The 13043-nt window shown below is 36.8% G+C and overlaps 1 protein-coding gene across 9 annotated transcripts in view; it reads right to left on the bottom strand.

Moving 5' to 3' along the window:
- Nucleotides 1–13043, bottom strand: part of RUNX1T1 (RUNX1 partner transcriptional co-repressor 1) — a 149810-nt gene that overhangs the window by 4952 nt on the left and 131815 nt on the right. For all 9 annotated transcript variants that reach the window (XM_063726721.1, XM_063726718.1, XM_063726716.1 and 6 more), the window contains one exon: nucleotides 9786–9976. In XM_063726721.1, coding sequence (XP_063582791.1) covers nucleotides 9786–9976 — 191 coding nt within the window. The remainder of the gene's footprint in view (nucleotides 1–9785; nucleotides 9977–13043) is intronic.

The raw sequence follows: 13043 nt of genomic DNA on the forward strand, positions 1-13043 counted from the left end.
TTAGATACTAAAAGGAATAACAAAGAAACTACCAGAACCATATCTATATTGGATTCAAATAAATATAAGGGATTCTATTCCCTGCTCCTTCAGACTAGACAGGGTGAGGCAAAGTCCTTTAACCTCTCTATGTCTTTAGTTCTTTCAGTGCATCTATTCAGTGAACCTTACAACCAAATGCTAGGACTGTGTTAAAACAACCCCCTTTACCTCAGGTCCCTGAAGGACAGGATCCTCAGTTTGTTTTTTCTCCCTGTATCTGAAGCACCCAGAATGCGTGCCTGATAGATAGAAGTGTTCAATAAATATTTGGGAAATGAATGAATTAGACTATGCCTTATTTGGCTTTGAGAAATGAGAAATGCTAAAACCAGCCAAATAACAATTCTATTTGCACACAGTTCTTTCCAGCCAATGGAGCTGCTCTGCTGCTCCTTTGTGCCTCAGCAACTCTGGGAAGTCAGAAAAGCAGAGGGAACTGGGGCTCATTTGGGAGTGATGAGAACAAAACTCAAACCCTAGCAAGTTCACTGCCAGTTGTGGGCAGTGTTTTGCAAGACATGAGAAAAGTGGGAATGAGGCTGCCACCAGGATTTAAACTTTAAGATAAATGCATCATGAATTAGAGCACAAACATACCAGAGACAGAAGAGCACCTTTTGGGGACAGGTCCTAAGCAGGCAAGGAGGAATGAGGAAGAAACCAACCTTCAGGGATCCTCCTATGAGTGTGGTGGGGAGGGGGACCTCACAAAGCTGACTTTAAATGTTTAAATGTTCCTAGTTTCTTTGGCAAGACCAATCCCATTATGCAAAACTGTAGTAAGTGATCTTAGCTTTATGCCATTCAACTTTTTATTCTTTATCTTCATTGGTTTTGATTATGTCCTTGAAAAACAAACTTCTGACTACAATCTGGTAACCCCAAACAGCTGACGCTATGTGCTTGTGTGATAAAGATTTTTAAAGCCCTGACATAGGTAGATATTCACAAGTCTCCCTACTGTGTTCTCTACATTTGCTTTGCTTCCAGCATGCTGGTTGTGTGGCTTAAGGTAAGCTCATGAGCTGCTGACAACACTACACTCCTAAGAAACGTCAGCCCATCACCCTGTGTATGGCTTTACCACTGTGCAAAATGTGCAAGGGAATTTTTAGCAGCCATCCTAACATTGTTAACAAATAAACGGGTTCCCAGAGGCTTGCATGTGCTGAAAGCCTTTGAACTCAAGAACTCCAATTTAAAACTTTTAGAAAGAGCCCAGCTCCATGTTCTTATTTCTTTAACCATCAGACATTGCTATGTTGAGCAGAAAAGCTCAAACAAAAAACAGAAATAAAAAAGAAAAGAAATTACAATCCAACGTGGAAAAACAAAACAAAAACTTAAAATCTCAAACTCTGGCCAATGACAGGTGTTTTAAGTGACTATTGCTGAGGAAATCTAGAAACTTGGTTGATATGTCAAAAAATGTCATAAGTTAAAATTTAAATGAATAGTCAGTAGTAGAACAAAACAATTTTTTCCTACTTCAATTAATTTAAGAAACTATCTCAAAAGATGTGAAGCTCTGATCGGAAGTTTCATTACCATAACTAGAAGCCTTTCTCTCTCAAAATTCATTCAACTGTATTGCATGTACAATGGTTCCACAAAGACGTGAGCAAACGTGGGCCTGGCCCACCCTTCAAAGCTGTGAGGTATAATACTCAGTGCTCAGAGTGAAGTTAACTTCCTTGAGGTTTAGGCTTTTAGAATAATGCCAGCTGGATCCTGGAACAAACTCAGCAAATAAGCTATATTCCTAAATTACATCAGAATATTCCAATTAGAGAACAGAGACTCACATCCAAAACAATATTTTAAGGAAATTAAACATCTAATCTGAGTCAAGTGGCTTCTTTAGGAAATACCCTGGTGTGAGTCCTATCCGTTTTTTGGCAGAGGCACGTTTTGGCAGACACAGGGTGGTAACTGTCCAATACTCAATGGCTGCTTCAGATTGAAATCAGATGTATGCAACATTCTCAATTTAAACTGATTAAACACACAGACTAAACCAGGTAATTACAGATGCATGTGCTGGGAAGTGGAAAGGGAGACAGAATGGGGGCTTCTTTATTTTTTAAAGTGTTTTCAAAGACGGGAACAATTTTACAAATAAAAAAGTGGAATTGTGCCAAATACAGAAACAGATGTTTTGGATCGTGAAGCTGCTGGGAATTGAGCCTTCTTGCCTAGTATTGTCTGGTTCTGATCCAGGAGTTAAGGGGTCTGGCTAGTTTTACCTCTAGTTTCATTCTCAAGTTGTTTGATACTATTCATTTACCACCCACCACTGGGACAAAAGAAAAAACAACCTTCAGCTGTAGGAAGTTACAAAAAGAGCAATTTTAATGATCTGGTTAAAAAAAATCTGCAAATTTTTATTTCTCTTGACACTGCATTGCAGTGAATGTGTAGGGAACTTTAGTGAGTGTTCAACTAACAAACGCTCCAATGCGCATATTCATTCTTAAAAGCTCATTAGAAAACTGAAAGAGCAATTTCTATTAATATATTTCTCTTGGATGCTCTAATGAATTTACTGTTGGCTAATCCATACCTGCAAGACTGATGCCTGATCAGTGGCACTCAGCCCCTGAATAGTCACAATTCTGGAAACAGCGGAAGGTGCAGAATCTTGTGGGTACTCCAATTTGGATCATTCTAAGCTTTCTACTGTTCACAAAGGTGGAAATTGCAAACTGTGTCTAACAGCCACGTGTCTATCCACAGGGGCTGGGATAAAGGCAGTGAATGGTTTAATCTAATTTTACATTTTGCAATTTGTGCATTTTATATTCAAGATAGTATTTCCTGATAATTGTTTTATTTATTTATTTTATTTTTAAATGACTGAGCTTCCCTTTCAGGCCTCTAAGGAGTGATGTCACTGAAATTACCATAATAGTGTAGAAAGCTCACGGATACCCATTTCACAGCAAATTTCATTCCCAAAGCTCATGGCACTTTATAGTCTTCCTTTATTTGTGATAATGTTATTTCCTTTTTGGCATAAAATATATTTTCCTCCCTATCTGAAAAGTAAGAATAAGTCAATTGACCAAAGTTAGGTTGTGACTCAGATGAAGAATTTGTGGCTGAACACGAACCTCCCCTTTACTAAATATACTAAATACAAGGCTATATACAGAATCAATGGATTGAAGCTTTTGAATGCCAACACTGCATATTGAAGGTATTTGACACTTTGTTTCAAATCAGCATTTCTCTTTGTCCCTAAGAAAAACATTTAGAGAATGATCTTTCTGTTGTACAGGCACACATCCCTTCTGGTTCTTACTGCAGAAAAATCTTTTTCTGAAGGACAAAATATCTTTTATTTTGTCTCTGAACTGCTTTAAGTCTCTCCAGGTCTTACATATCTATAATTCTTCAGGAAAACTTGCACAAAATCGATGTGTAATAAATTTAAATATAATAGAATGATTGTAATTGAAACTCCTCAAATGTTAAGAATCCTACAGAAGGCAACACATCGACTTAAATTCACATTAAGATTGCATAATCATCTACTTGCATTGCACTTGACAATTTAAAATCATTTTCACATGATTGCAGTTTCAGAAACTGGGACCCTCAAAATAAATAATTTTCACAGTAAAAGGCTTGTCCCAAGTCACAAAAATATAAAATTACATAGCCAAAGTTTGATTCACCCAGATGTTTGGATTGCAAATTAAAAATACTCTTTCTAAAATGTCACATTTTGTCAATTTCAGATCTTTTATTAGCTCTCATTGTGGCAAGAACAGGTTAGCAGGCACTTAACTCCCAAAAATGGACAGAAATTGAACGATAAAGTTAGAGGCAGCAAAGACAAGGTGTCAGAGTGTGTAATGAAAATGGCACAGGCTTCAAAAGCCAGGCCAACTTCATTTCATTTCCAACTTCATCACTTCGTGGCTTTAGAACCACAAGCCAGTTACTTAACCCTTGGAGCAACAGAACATGTAAAGCAGGAATAATAACTGCAGGATTATTCAGGATTATGTCAGTGCTAAGCACAGTGCATGATGTTCATATGTCCTGAATAAAGGGCAGGTACCACCACCACTCTCTCCTTTTGGTACTGACTGGAAGAGAGAGAGAGTAGATACAGTCCTTGCTCCAGATCCAGCACCTTACAACCTTTAGAATTAGAAGGCTGATGGTCCCTATTCAAATTAAGTGCTATCACCCACGGGCACTGACAGCTACAGGAGAAGAACATTAACTTACTTCCCCTCATACTTCATTAGTGACTAATAATTCCTTCTCCAACTTCATTTGCTGTCCTCAAAACTTCTGAAGATTTACCATTGCTGACTACTTCCCCGTTCTTCCTTATTAAATGCCTCTTGTTGAAATTTCCCCTAATTTTGGCTTCCTAGATACTACTAAAATTCTCTTTCTTATACAATAACTTCTTCTGCTGTTTGTTCTTTTCCCTGTAGTTGATAGTGAGGGAGGGAGGGATGATGGCATAAAGAAAAGGAATATCTTTTCCTTCTCATGCTGCCCCTTGTGGGATCTTGTAGTTTCAATGATCAGCTGTAAGCAAATTACTCTCAAACCTGTTTCTCCTTGTTATCTTCTTCCTGAGCTTTGTGCTCCTACTTTGAACTGCCTGTTCTGTAGGTACCTCCACCAGGATGCTCCTCTAAGTCAGTATTCCCTAAACCCAACTCTGGTGGGTCCATTTCAGTCTTTGGCAACACTCATGCCCAAGACTTTGTCACTTTATTGCAAACCCCTCTTTCTTTAGCCCCTGAAACCATTCAGTGCCAAACTCCACAGACTTTACCTCTGTGGTCTCTCTCCTTTTCAATCGCATAGTCACTACTCTAATTCCCTTGCCACCTTTCCTGTTAGGATCATTTCTTAACTGGTTCTCTGCTCCGTTTTCCTCTTTCGTTCTTATATAGACACACTGCTCATTTGTAAGGTGACTTTTCTTTTAATAAAATACCTCCTCATCTCATTGGCACCTCTCAACCACCTTGCAAAGCAGGCAGATCACAGAAACGTTATCCCAAATTTTGCAGATGAGAAAACCAAAGCTTCAAGAGGTGAGCAACCAAAGGTCAATCCTAGCCCAGTGCCCTGTCTACTATACCATGAACATCTATGGAATCAAACAGCTGACATATATATATATTATATATATAATTGTACATATTGTATATTGTGTGTATATATATATATATATATATATATATATATATATATATATATATAAATTGTAACATAGCATCATAGCTCATGCTCTGAGAGCTCCAAATTTTTCTGGGAATCAACTGGTCTGATGAGATTGTGAAGGCTTTGACAGGACCCATGCTGTGAGGCCCCTATGTTTTATTCAGAGTCTACACAGGTGGCATTTCCAGTTTGGGCCAAACTTCACAGATTACACTGAGGTTGGTATAACTGTGCAGCTCTGCACCTATATAAGAATGATAAATAAAGGCTGTTTTAACCTGGGGGAAAAACATCACTTTGGTAGTTTAAAACTCTAAACTATTAGAACAATAAAAGTATTTATCTGTTTCTGTGCTCACTTGCAGTTTCTTGCTTCAATCACCTAAGCTAGTATAAGGTATGTATCTCAAAGAAAGCTGTAGAAGTTTCCTTGGAAATAGCTGCAATCTGAGAGCATTCACTGGAAAAAGCTTTATCTGTATACAGGAAATGAAAAATGGAAATAAATATGGAAAAAATAAAAGAATTTAAGATGATCAGATTCAGTGAATTTCTGATTTATGCTAATGCTGGCATTATATTCTGGGTTAAATATATAATCCACTGGGAAAAGAGAAAGTACAGTAAGCATCACATTGCTTAGATATCTGCTGCAAGTCCAGTGTCATTCTAACTGATAGTAATACCAACTATCAGCCTATAAATCCAAGTAAAGTTTGAGAACTAGGTAGAAATAATCATGAAGTCCAGTAAAAAATAGATACAGTACACAATTAGGAAAAACCAACCAAACAAACAAACAAACAAACACCTCCCACTCCCACCATGTAGCTACTAAGAAGGTGGCCTGAAAGTCGGGCTACCTGAGCTAAGGACCAGCTCACAATTACTGACCATGAGACACTGAGCGTGGCCTAATCCCTTCAAGACACAGCTTTTTTTTATCAGTAAAATGAGGAAAGTAACACTATCTACTTTGTCAGAGCCGATGTGAGAAGCAAACGAGCTAAAGTATAGAAAGCACTTTATACCATGCCTGGTTCAGAGTTAAACACTCATCATAGGTCGTCTTATTTCATCTCAGGCAAAACAAACTTCATGCAACCTCCAATAACTTGGCTGACTGTGGGTTCCCATGAGCCTAGGACCGAATGGTTTACCAGACTGGTCTGTCTAAGCAAGAGCACCCTTTCTTACTCCAAAAAGCATCCCAGTTTGGATGATAAATTTTACGTGCCCCCCTCCCCCGCCCACCTACAAATAATAACCATGAGTTATTCATTCCTGCCTCCAAGCCTTCTTTCTGCTGGTCTCCCCAATCAAATGTTCTCAACTCCTCTCCTCCTTCTGAAACATTTCCACTGCCAATCTTTCAGAACCACTGTTTTTTCTAAGCAGAAGGAGCATCATTAGCTCCATTTTATACATATGAAAGAAAACTGAGGTAGGAAGAGAAAGGGTAAATTCAGAAATTACAGAGAGAAGAATTCAGGGATGTCTAGAGTTAACACAAACAGCACAGAAGAAACATAAACGGCCAAGCTAGGCCTAGAACTCTGGTCTTCTGATCGCGAAGCTTAGATTCCTTCTTACAGTCACTATGAAGGAAAGAGAATAATAACGTGTGTATCTTACCACATATACATTGTTATAGATTTGGATTATATAGTTTATACCTGACCTAGGTAAGAGATGGGCAGATGTTTACAATAGGTGGTGGCTTCAAATAAAGAAAGGGAAAGGGAGAAAAGAATATTGTTTCAGTAGGAATACTTTAGTATATACTGTGATTTTTAAAAAACTGTGGGAAATATGAGCAGATAATAATATATTGTGTTATAGCTTTCAAAAACACTATTTTAAAAATCTTTTAAACAACCTTGTAAGGTAAGTGAATATCGTCCCATTCCTTAAGCAGAAATGGAGGCTGACAGGAATAAAATGAATTGCCCGAGGACCTCTGAGACAGTAACTGAGCTGGGGCCATAATTCAGGACTTCTGGGTCCTCCTCTCAGATACTTTCTGCCACACCTATCTGCCTCTGAGCCGTGCTAGCAAAAGACGATCATCTGATCAGATGAACATGGCCTTTAAGAGGTGGGACCATTCAACTTATCATTGAAGACAGGACACCTGACAGTGGAAGGAGGCGCTCGTAATAATTATATTGGGACACTAGGTGTCAATGGACAGTTCCACCCAAAGTGGGACGTGTGGTTGCCCTGCACCCTAGGTTACAGTGCACTCTCTGGTAAGTTTTGCACATTAAACTTCTAAGAAATGAGAACATTCATTTTTCTTAGAAAACAGAACAATTCATAAAATACTTAAAGCACAAGGTAATATGGGCCTTATTGGGCGTAAAGAGGTCTTTTTTCCATCTTTCTTCTATTCTTGGGAAATTATTTACATTATTTTTGGAGAAAAGAGGCTTAATCCTTCTAGAGATGATTCCTCCCCAAGTCTTAAAAGTGGTCTTGCACTTTAAAGAATAAGAAAACAGACCTAAGTTGCCTGTCTTTATCTGCATCTAAAAATTATCTTAATGATCCTTATGAAAAGATCCTTATTTCATTGTTACACAACAACATAGGGACTGAAAGCATGCTGTGAGATCCTGTTGAGGCTCTGCCATTTCCTAGCTGTGTAACTTTGGCCAGGTAAGTTTCCTCATCCATAGCATGACTCAAGGTTCAAGCCATACACTAGACACTTCCACTCTTCTTCAGATCATGATAAAATCGAAGCTTTTACAGGTTCGGTGGTTTTCTCAAAAATCAAAGAATTGTAAGAATTGGAGCCAGGAATTAAGTTTGACCCTCTGAATTCCAAACCCTTTCCTCTACCATGGTCTGCTTTAAAATTCTTGGGGAAGTGTCATTGAAGACACTGGTAATGCTATATTAAAGATCAGTTCCCCCAAGAGGTCAAAAAAAAAGAAAAACAATTATTACAGAAGATCATTCTTACCTTAGTAGTAGATATGACTGAATAACCTATCACGGATACTGTTTAACAGGGTTTATTTATAATGCTAAATATTGGTGTCAAGATCATATATTTTCTAAATAGGTTTTAGGAATAAAGACACAAAGCTTATAAATACTGAAGGAATACAGCATGTTACTGCCTGAGTACAAAGACTTAATTGACAATTTCTTCCTAGACATCTGTCTTTAGAATTTGGTGACCTAAAAAGTACTCTTAACATACCTAACAGCCCTAAAATGTTCATGTGAAAGTGATAGTTTTAATGATATGACATCAACTGTGCCTCACGATATTGCTCATTTGAACAGAGAAGGATAAATTCTCCTCAAAAGATGCTAATAATGTTTTTAAAATAAAAAACACAAAACAAAGTCCTTATATCTTAGCCACAAGATATCAATAAAACTGCATTTATGTCTAGTTTAATTGAACAATGGAAAAGTCAGCAGTTAAAGGGCAGATAAACTTCCCTTTGTCCCTCTTTTCCTGAGAAACTTTCAAATGTTGAAAATCAATTCCTTTTGTCCCCTTGTTATTCATCTGCTACGCATTAAATAGAAACTCTGGGCATTGAGTGATTCCCGCAGAGTCTTTCATCTACAGAAAAGCCTGGTAGAAATTAAATACTTACTCTCCCTCACAAATTATAGATATGTATTGTACTAGACCATTGATTTATCAGTCCATGCCATTGCGAGTTCAGCTTGGTGAGAGCAGCCCATTGCAGTCCTTTATCTAAAGTTACTCTGGGGTTAAGGATTGTGATGCTATATTAATTAACGTGGAGCATTACTATTCTGCTCTGATTTTCCAGGCTATATTTTAAAAATCATGTTGTTAGATACTGTGTTTTAGTTACTTTGCAGATCTTTGAGCCATTTAGGCTAGCTGTGTGTGTGTGTGTGTGTGTGTGTGTGTGTGTTTTGTGTGTGTGTGTGAGAATTATTATACTGGAACAATAATATATGTAACATTACCTCTAGCAGCAATGTTATGCTACGAAATGACCATCATATGGGTTACCACAAATAATGTGGAAGTACAGACTGTCTCCAAGATCTCTTAGAAATACTGTTGATGCAAACATTGTTTTAGCATTGGACTTTAGGACCAATAGCTAAGGCAGTGATTTCAATCCCAAGCCTGCCAGATGTCTTTGGAGACCACAGCTTACACAGTATCTATTAAATCCCTTTAATTAGAAAGCAAGCATACACATATGCACATGCACACATACACAACACACACACACACACAGACACACACACAGCCAAGCTGTGAGTCTCTAAATAATGCTGGGAAGTTATAAGATTTCACTTGAATCAGTAACCTACCAAACATTCAAAACCTTTTTTGGCAAAGATTGGGTGTTCAATAAAAAGACAAATGTGATCAGCTCTTGGCAAATTTCACGAATACCTTGACTTTCCCCACACTGTTCTAAATTTTTTTCCAAATATTTATCTAAAGTGATCACCTTGAATGAAAAATGAGCACTCAAATGAATGAAAACTCTCTTGTTTATTTGGAGCTTCCCAAGATGCCTCACCTCGCTTGAATCCTCCTGCTGATTGATAACTGCCAGCGCATCCTCCGCCGCCTGCCGTTTGGCCTCGGCAACCGTGCGCTCCATCTTGGCCCTCTCTGTCGTGATCATGTCGTGGGCTTTCCGCTCCGCCTCAGACACGGCCTTCTGCAGCTCCGTCATCGCCTGGCGCTTCACCTCGTTGACGGCCTCCTCTGTGTGCCAGTCAGGCCAAACCAGACAAGAAAACATCTCTCAGTTAGCCGAAGTCATTGGATATGGATTACTTTTCTTTTAAATTTTTTATTCTTTCCGAGTCAGGTCTCACTATATTGCCCAGGCTGGTCTCGAACCCCTGGGTTCAAGTGATCCTCTGCATCAATTTCCCCTAGCAGCTGGAATTACAGGCGCCTACCAGCCACCATGCCCACTATCTGATTACTTTTTTATAGAATTCTATAGAAGAAGGATGACTCTTATCCAAATTATTGGGTAGTTCCAGCAGTCTCAAAACTAGCAGATCTTTTGACATACATTTAGGAAAACACAGGGTGAAAATGTTTCCTTAACTTGAATTTATGGAAATATTTTTTGAAACTCCTATATCATTATTATAATTTTTTTAACCAAAGTAATGCCTCCAGAAATGATTCTGAGACCAGATAAGAAGTTAAAGGACAAGGACATTCGCAAGAAACCTGTCTGAATAATTCAGACACATAAAGTCAGTTTTCCACAATGCTATAAGTTAATATGAATATAGGAGGGTCCACAGGTCAAGAGTTCAGAAAAAAAAGAGAGGGCGAGAATGGATTTTACACATAAACAACTAAGTGCAAACTATTAGTTGCTGGCATAATCTACAACACAATAGTGAAAAGGTAACTCAGATAGCAATTAAGTTACTATAGACCTTTTAATGAAAAATCAACGCTATAATGGATGATCCAGTTTTACTTTTGAAAAGTCATTTCCTGAGTAATATAAATATGTGCCTTTATAGGTTAAATGATAGAGGTTTTTAAAAAAATCTCATTTTTACATTTTAAGCTGTTGTCCATTTACTTTACCAAATATATACAGTGGTTTTACATAACCAACTGTTGCACTAGACAAATATAACTGAATCATACCATGGGCCAAAACAATCAGGCCTGACTACAAGTCTGCAAGGTGTCAAATAAGCTCTTTATTTTTGGCTGAGGAAAGGGTGCAAAGATTCAACTAATGCACAACATAAGACTGACAACTAAAACAAGTAATTTCCATTTTAAAAAATTAACTGTTCTAATTAACAGGGGAAAATATCCTCCCCCTAAATTAGTTTATCTAATTTTCATCTTTATTCAAAGCAAAATGACAATGATTAATTGAAAATTTAATAAGCAGTAATTATTAACTTGGCAAACCTAGTACCAATTAACACTCTATTAAAACTAATTATGACATGTTTCATTCAAGTGCTTGCACTTAATTGTTTCACCCACTTAAAAAGCACCTTAATTAAATGTTCTGTTTAATTAAAAACATAGATTCCTAATAAAAATGTTTTACTGTAGATTAAAAATGTAAGAGATGCAAGTACTCCTATTGTTTCTTCAATTCCTCCGGTTTATTTCACACATCTATCGTCCATGACTTGAGAATCATCAGAAGCTCTCCACTAGTAATTAACTGTCATGACTTTTGTAGCCTCTGTCATTTTAGCAGCATTATATCTGAAGTACATTTCTTTGCAATTACTGTCTGCTAGGTTTTATAAACTAAAATATAAGTAAAAGATCCATAGTGGAAATATTAACTAAATTATATTAAGCCGTTGTTAGCTGCTTTAAGATATGCATTTAAAATCTGTACAGAATCAGAGTATTGCAAACAGCTTATAGCACCTTCTTCACCAGGAGGTGAAAAGATGCCTTTATTACCCTATCATAAATGACTTGGGACACAAGGGAAGTACTGCCCTTCTAACTATACAGCCAGGGTCTAATTTAGTTTGAATATTCAAGGTGAATTAAAATTCTATCTAAGTGGTAGTACAGGACAATAATTTTTGCTTACGATCAAAGCTGTAGCTTGACTAATTGTATATGCAAATCAGGCAATTTATATTTAAATTATGCATTCCTATTCTAATCCCACAGGCATATACAGATCAGCAAAGAGAATTGGTAGGACATTTGCAAGGTGCTTGAATATTTATTACCAACTGCAAACATTCTCTGATCGTGTAAAAAGAAATATACTGAAGAAAACATTGTTACAATTTTAAAACCATCTTTATGTTAGATTTTTTTCCAGTTTCATAAAGACCCCTTGTAACTTTTGAGTGCATTTGTTACTTTCGCTTTAAAAAATACTACTTTTAGAGGAGAATATGGCCTTGAACAATGTTTTGGATTTCTAATCTTTAAAAATGTGTGTTGTTATGTTATTATATTGTGTTATTGGGGGCAATGTGAAAGATTTGCATAGGGTCTGTAGATTAAATAATAGTCTTGTATCAATGAGAAAGTCTTGGTTTTGGTAACTGTACTGAAGTTATGTAGAATATTCTTGTTCTTGGTAAACTGACATTCAAATCATTTAAGGTAAAGAGAAATTATGTCTGCAACTTACTCTCAAATGATTAGAAATATATACATATATTTAAGAGAAAGAAGAGGATGAAAGAGAGGAAAAGAGAAAATACTAAAGCAAATATGACAAAATAAGGGAATCTAGGTGAAGGTTATAGAGGAAATTTTTGTACTTTTTTTTTGCAACTTTCCTGCATGTTTGAAATCATTTCAAAATAAAATGATGCAAAAAGCTATATGATGTACTTTCAAGCACAGGGTATACTTGTAATTACAATTTTCTGTGAAAGTGGATGCATTCGTTATGCTACATCAAGTTTTGGGTGTTCTGCCCCTCTTGTATTTTTCAAATGCTTTATTCACCTATCTTTTGCAACAAAGATAGCAACAAAGATAATGTATAATAATTTCATTGCAAAGACACACTTTATAGATTTTCTTCAAAAAATTTTTTTGCCCATGGCCAATTTTAGAAAGCTAGGATAAAAGCTTTCAAATTGTAACAAGCTGAGTGCAGATGTCACATTCTGCCCTTGGTGTTTACATCATGTTGGATGCCTTGACACTAAACACTAGAAATGCCATTTAAGAAGCCTATAAAGATAAATATTATAAGTAGTTACTGGAGATTTCTAGATGAAACTGTCATCCATACTTTGTGGATTTAATATACTCCTTAAAATTTAGCATATATCCATAGAAA

The sequence above is a fragment of the Pongo abelii genome, chromosome 7, assembly GCF_028885655.2.
Source record: "Pongo abelii isolate AG06213 chromosome 7, NHGRI_mPonAbe1-v2.0_pri, whole genome shotgun sequence".
NCBI lineage: Eukaryota > Metazoa > Chordata > Mammalia > Primates > Hominidae > Pongo > Pongo abelii.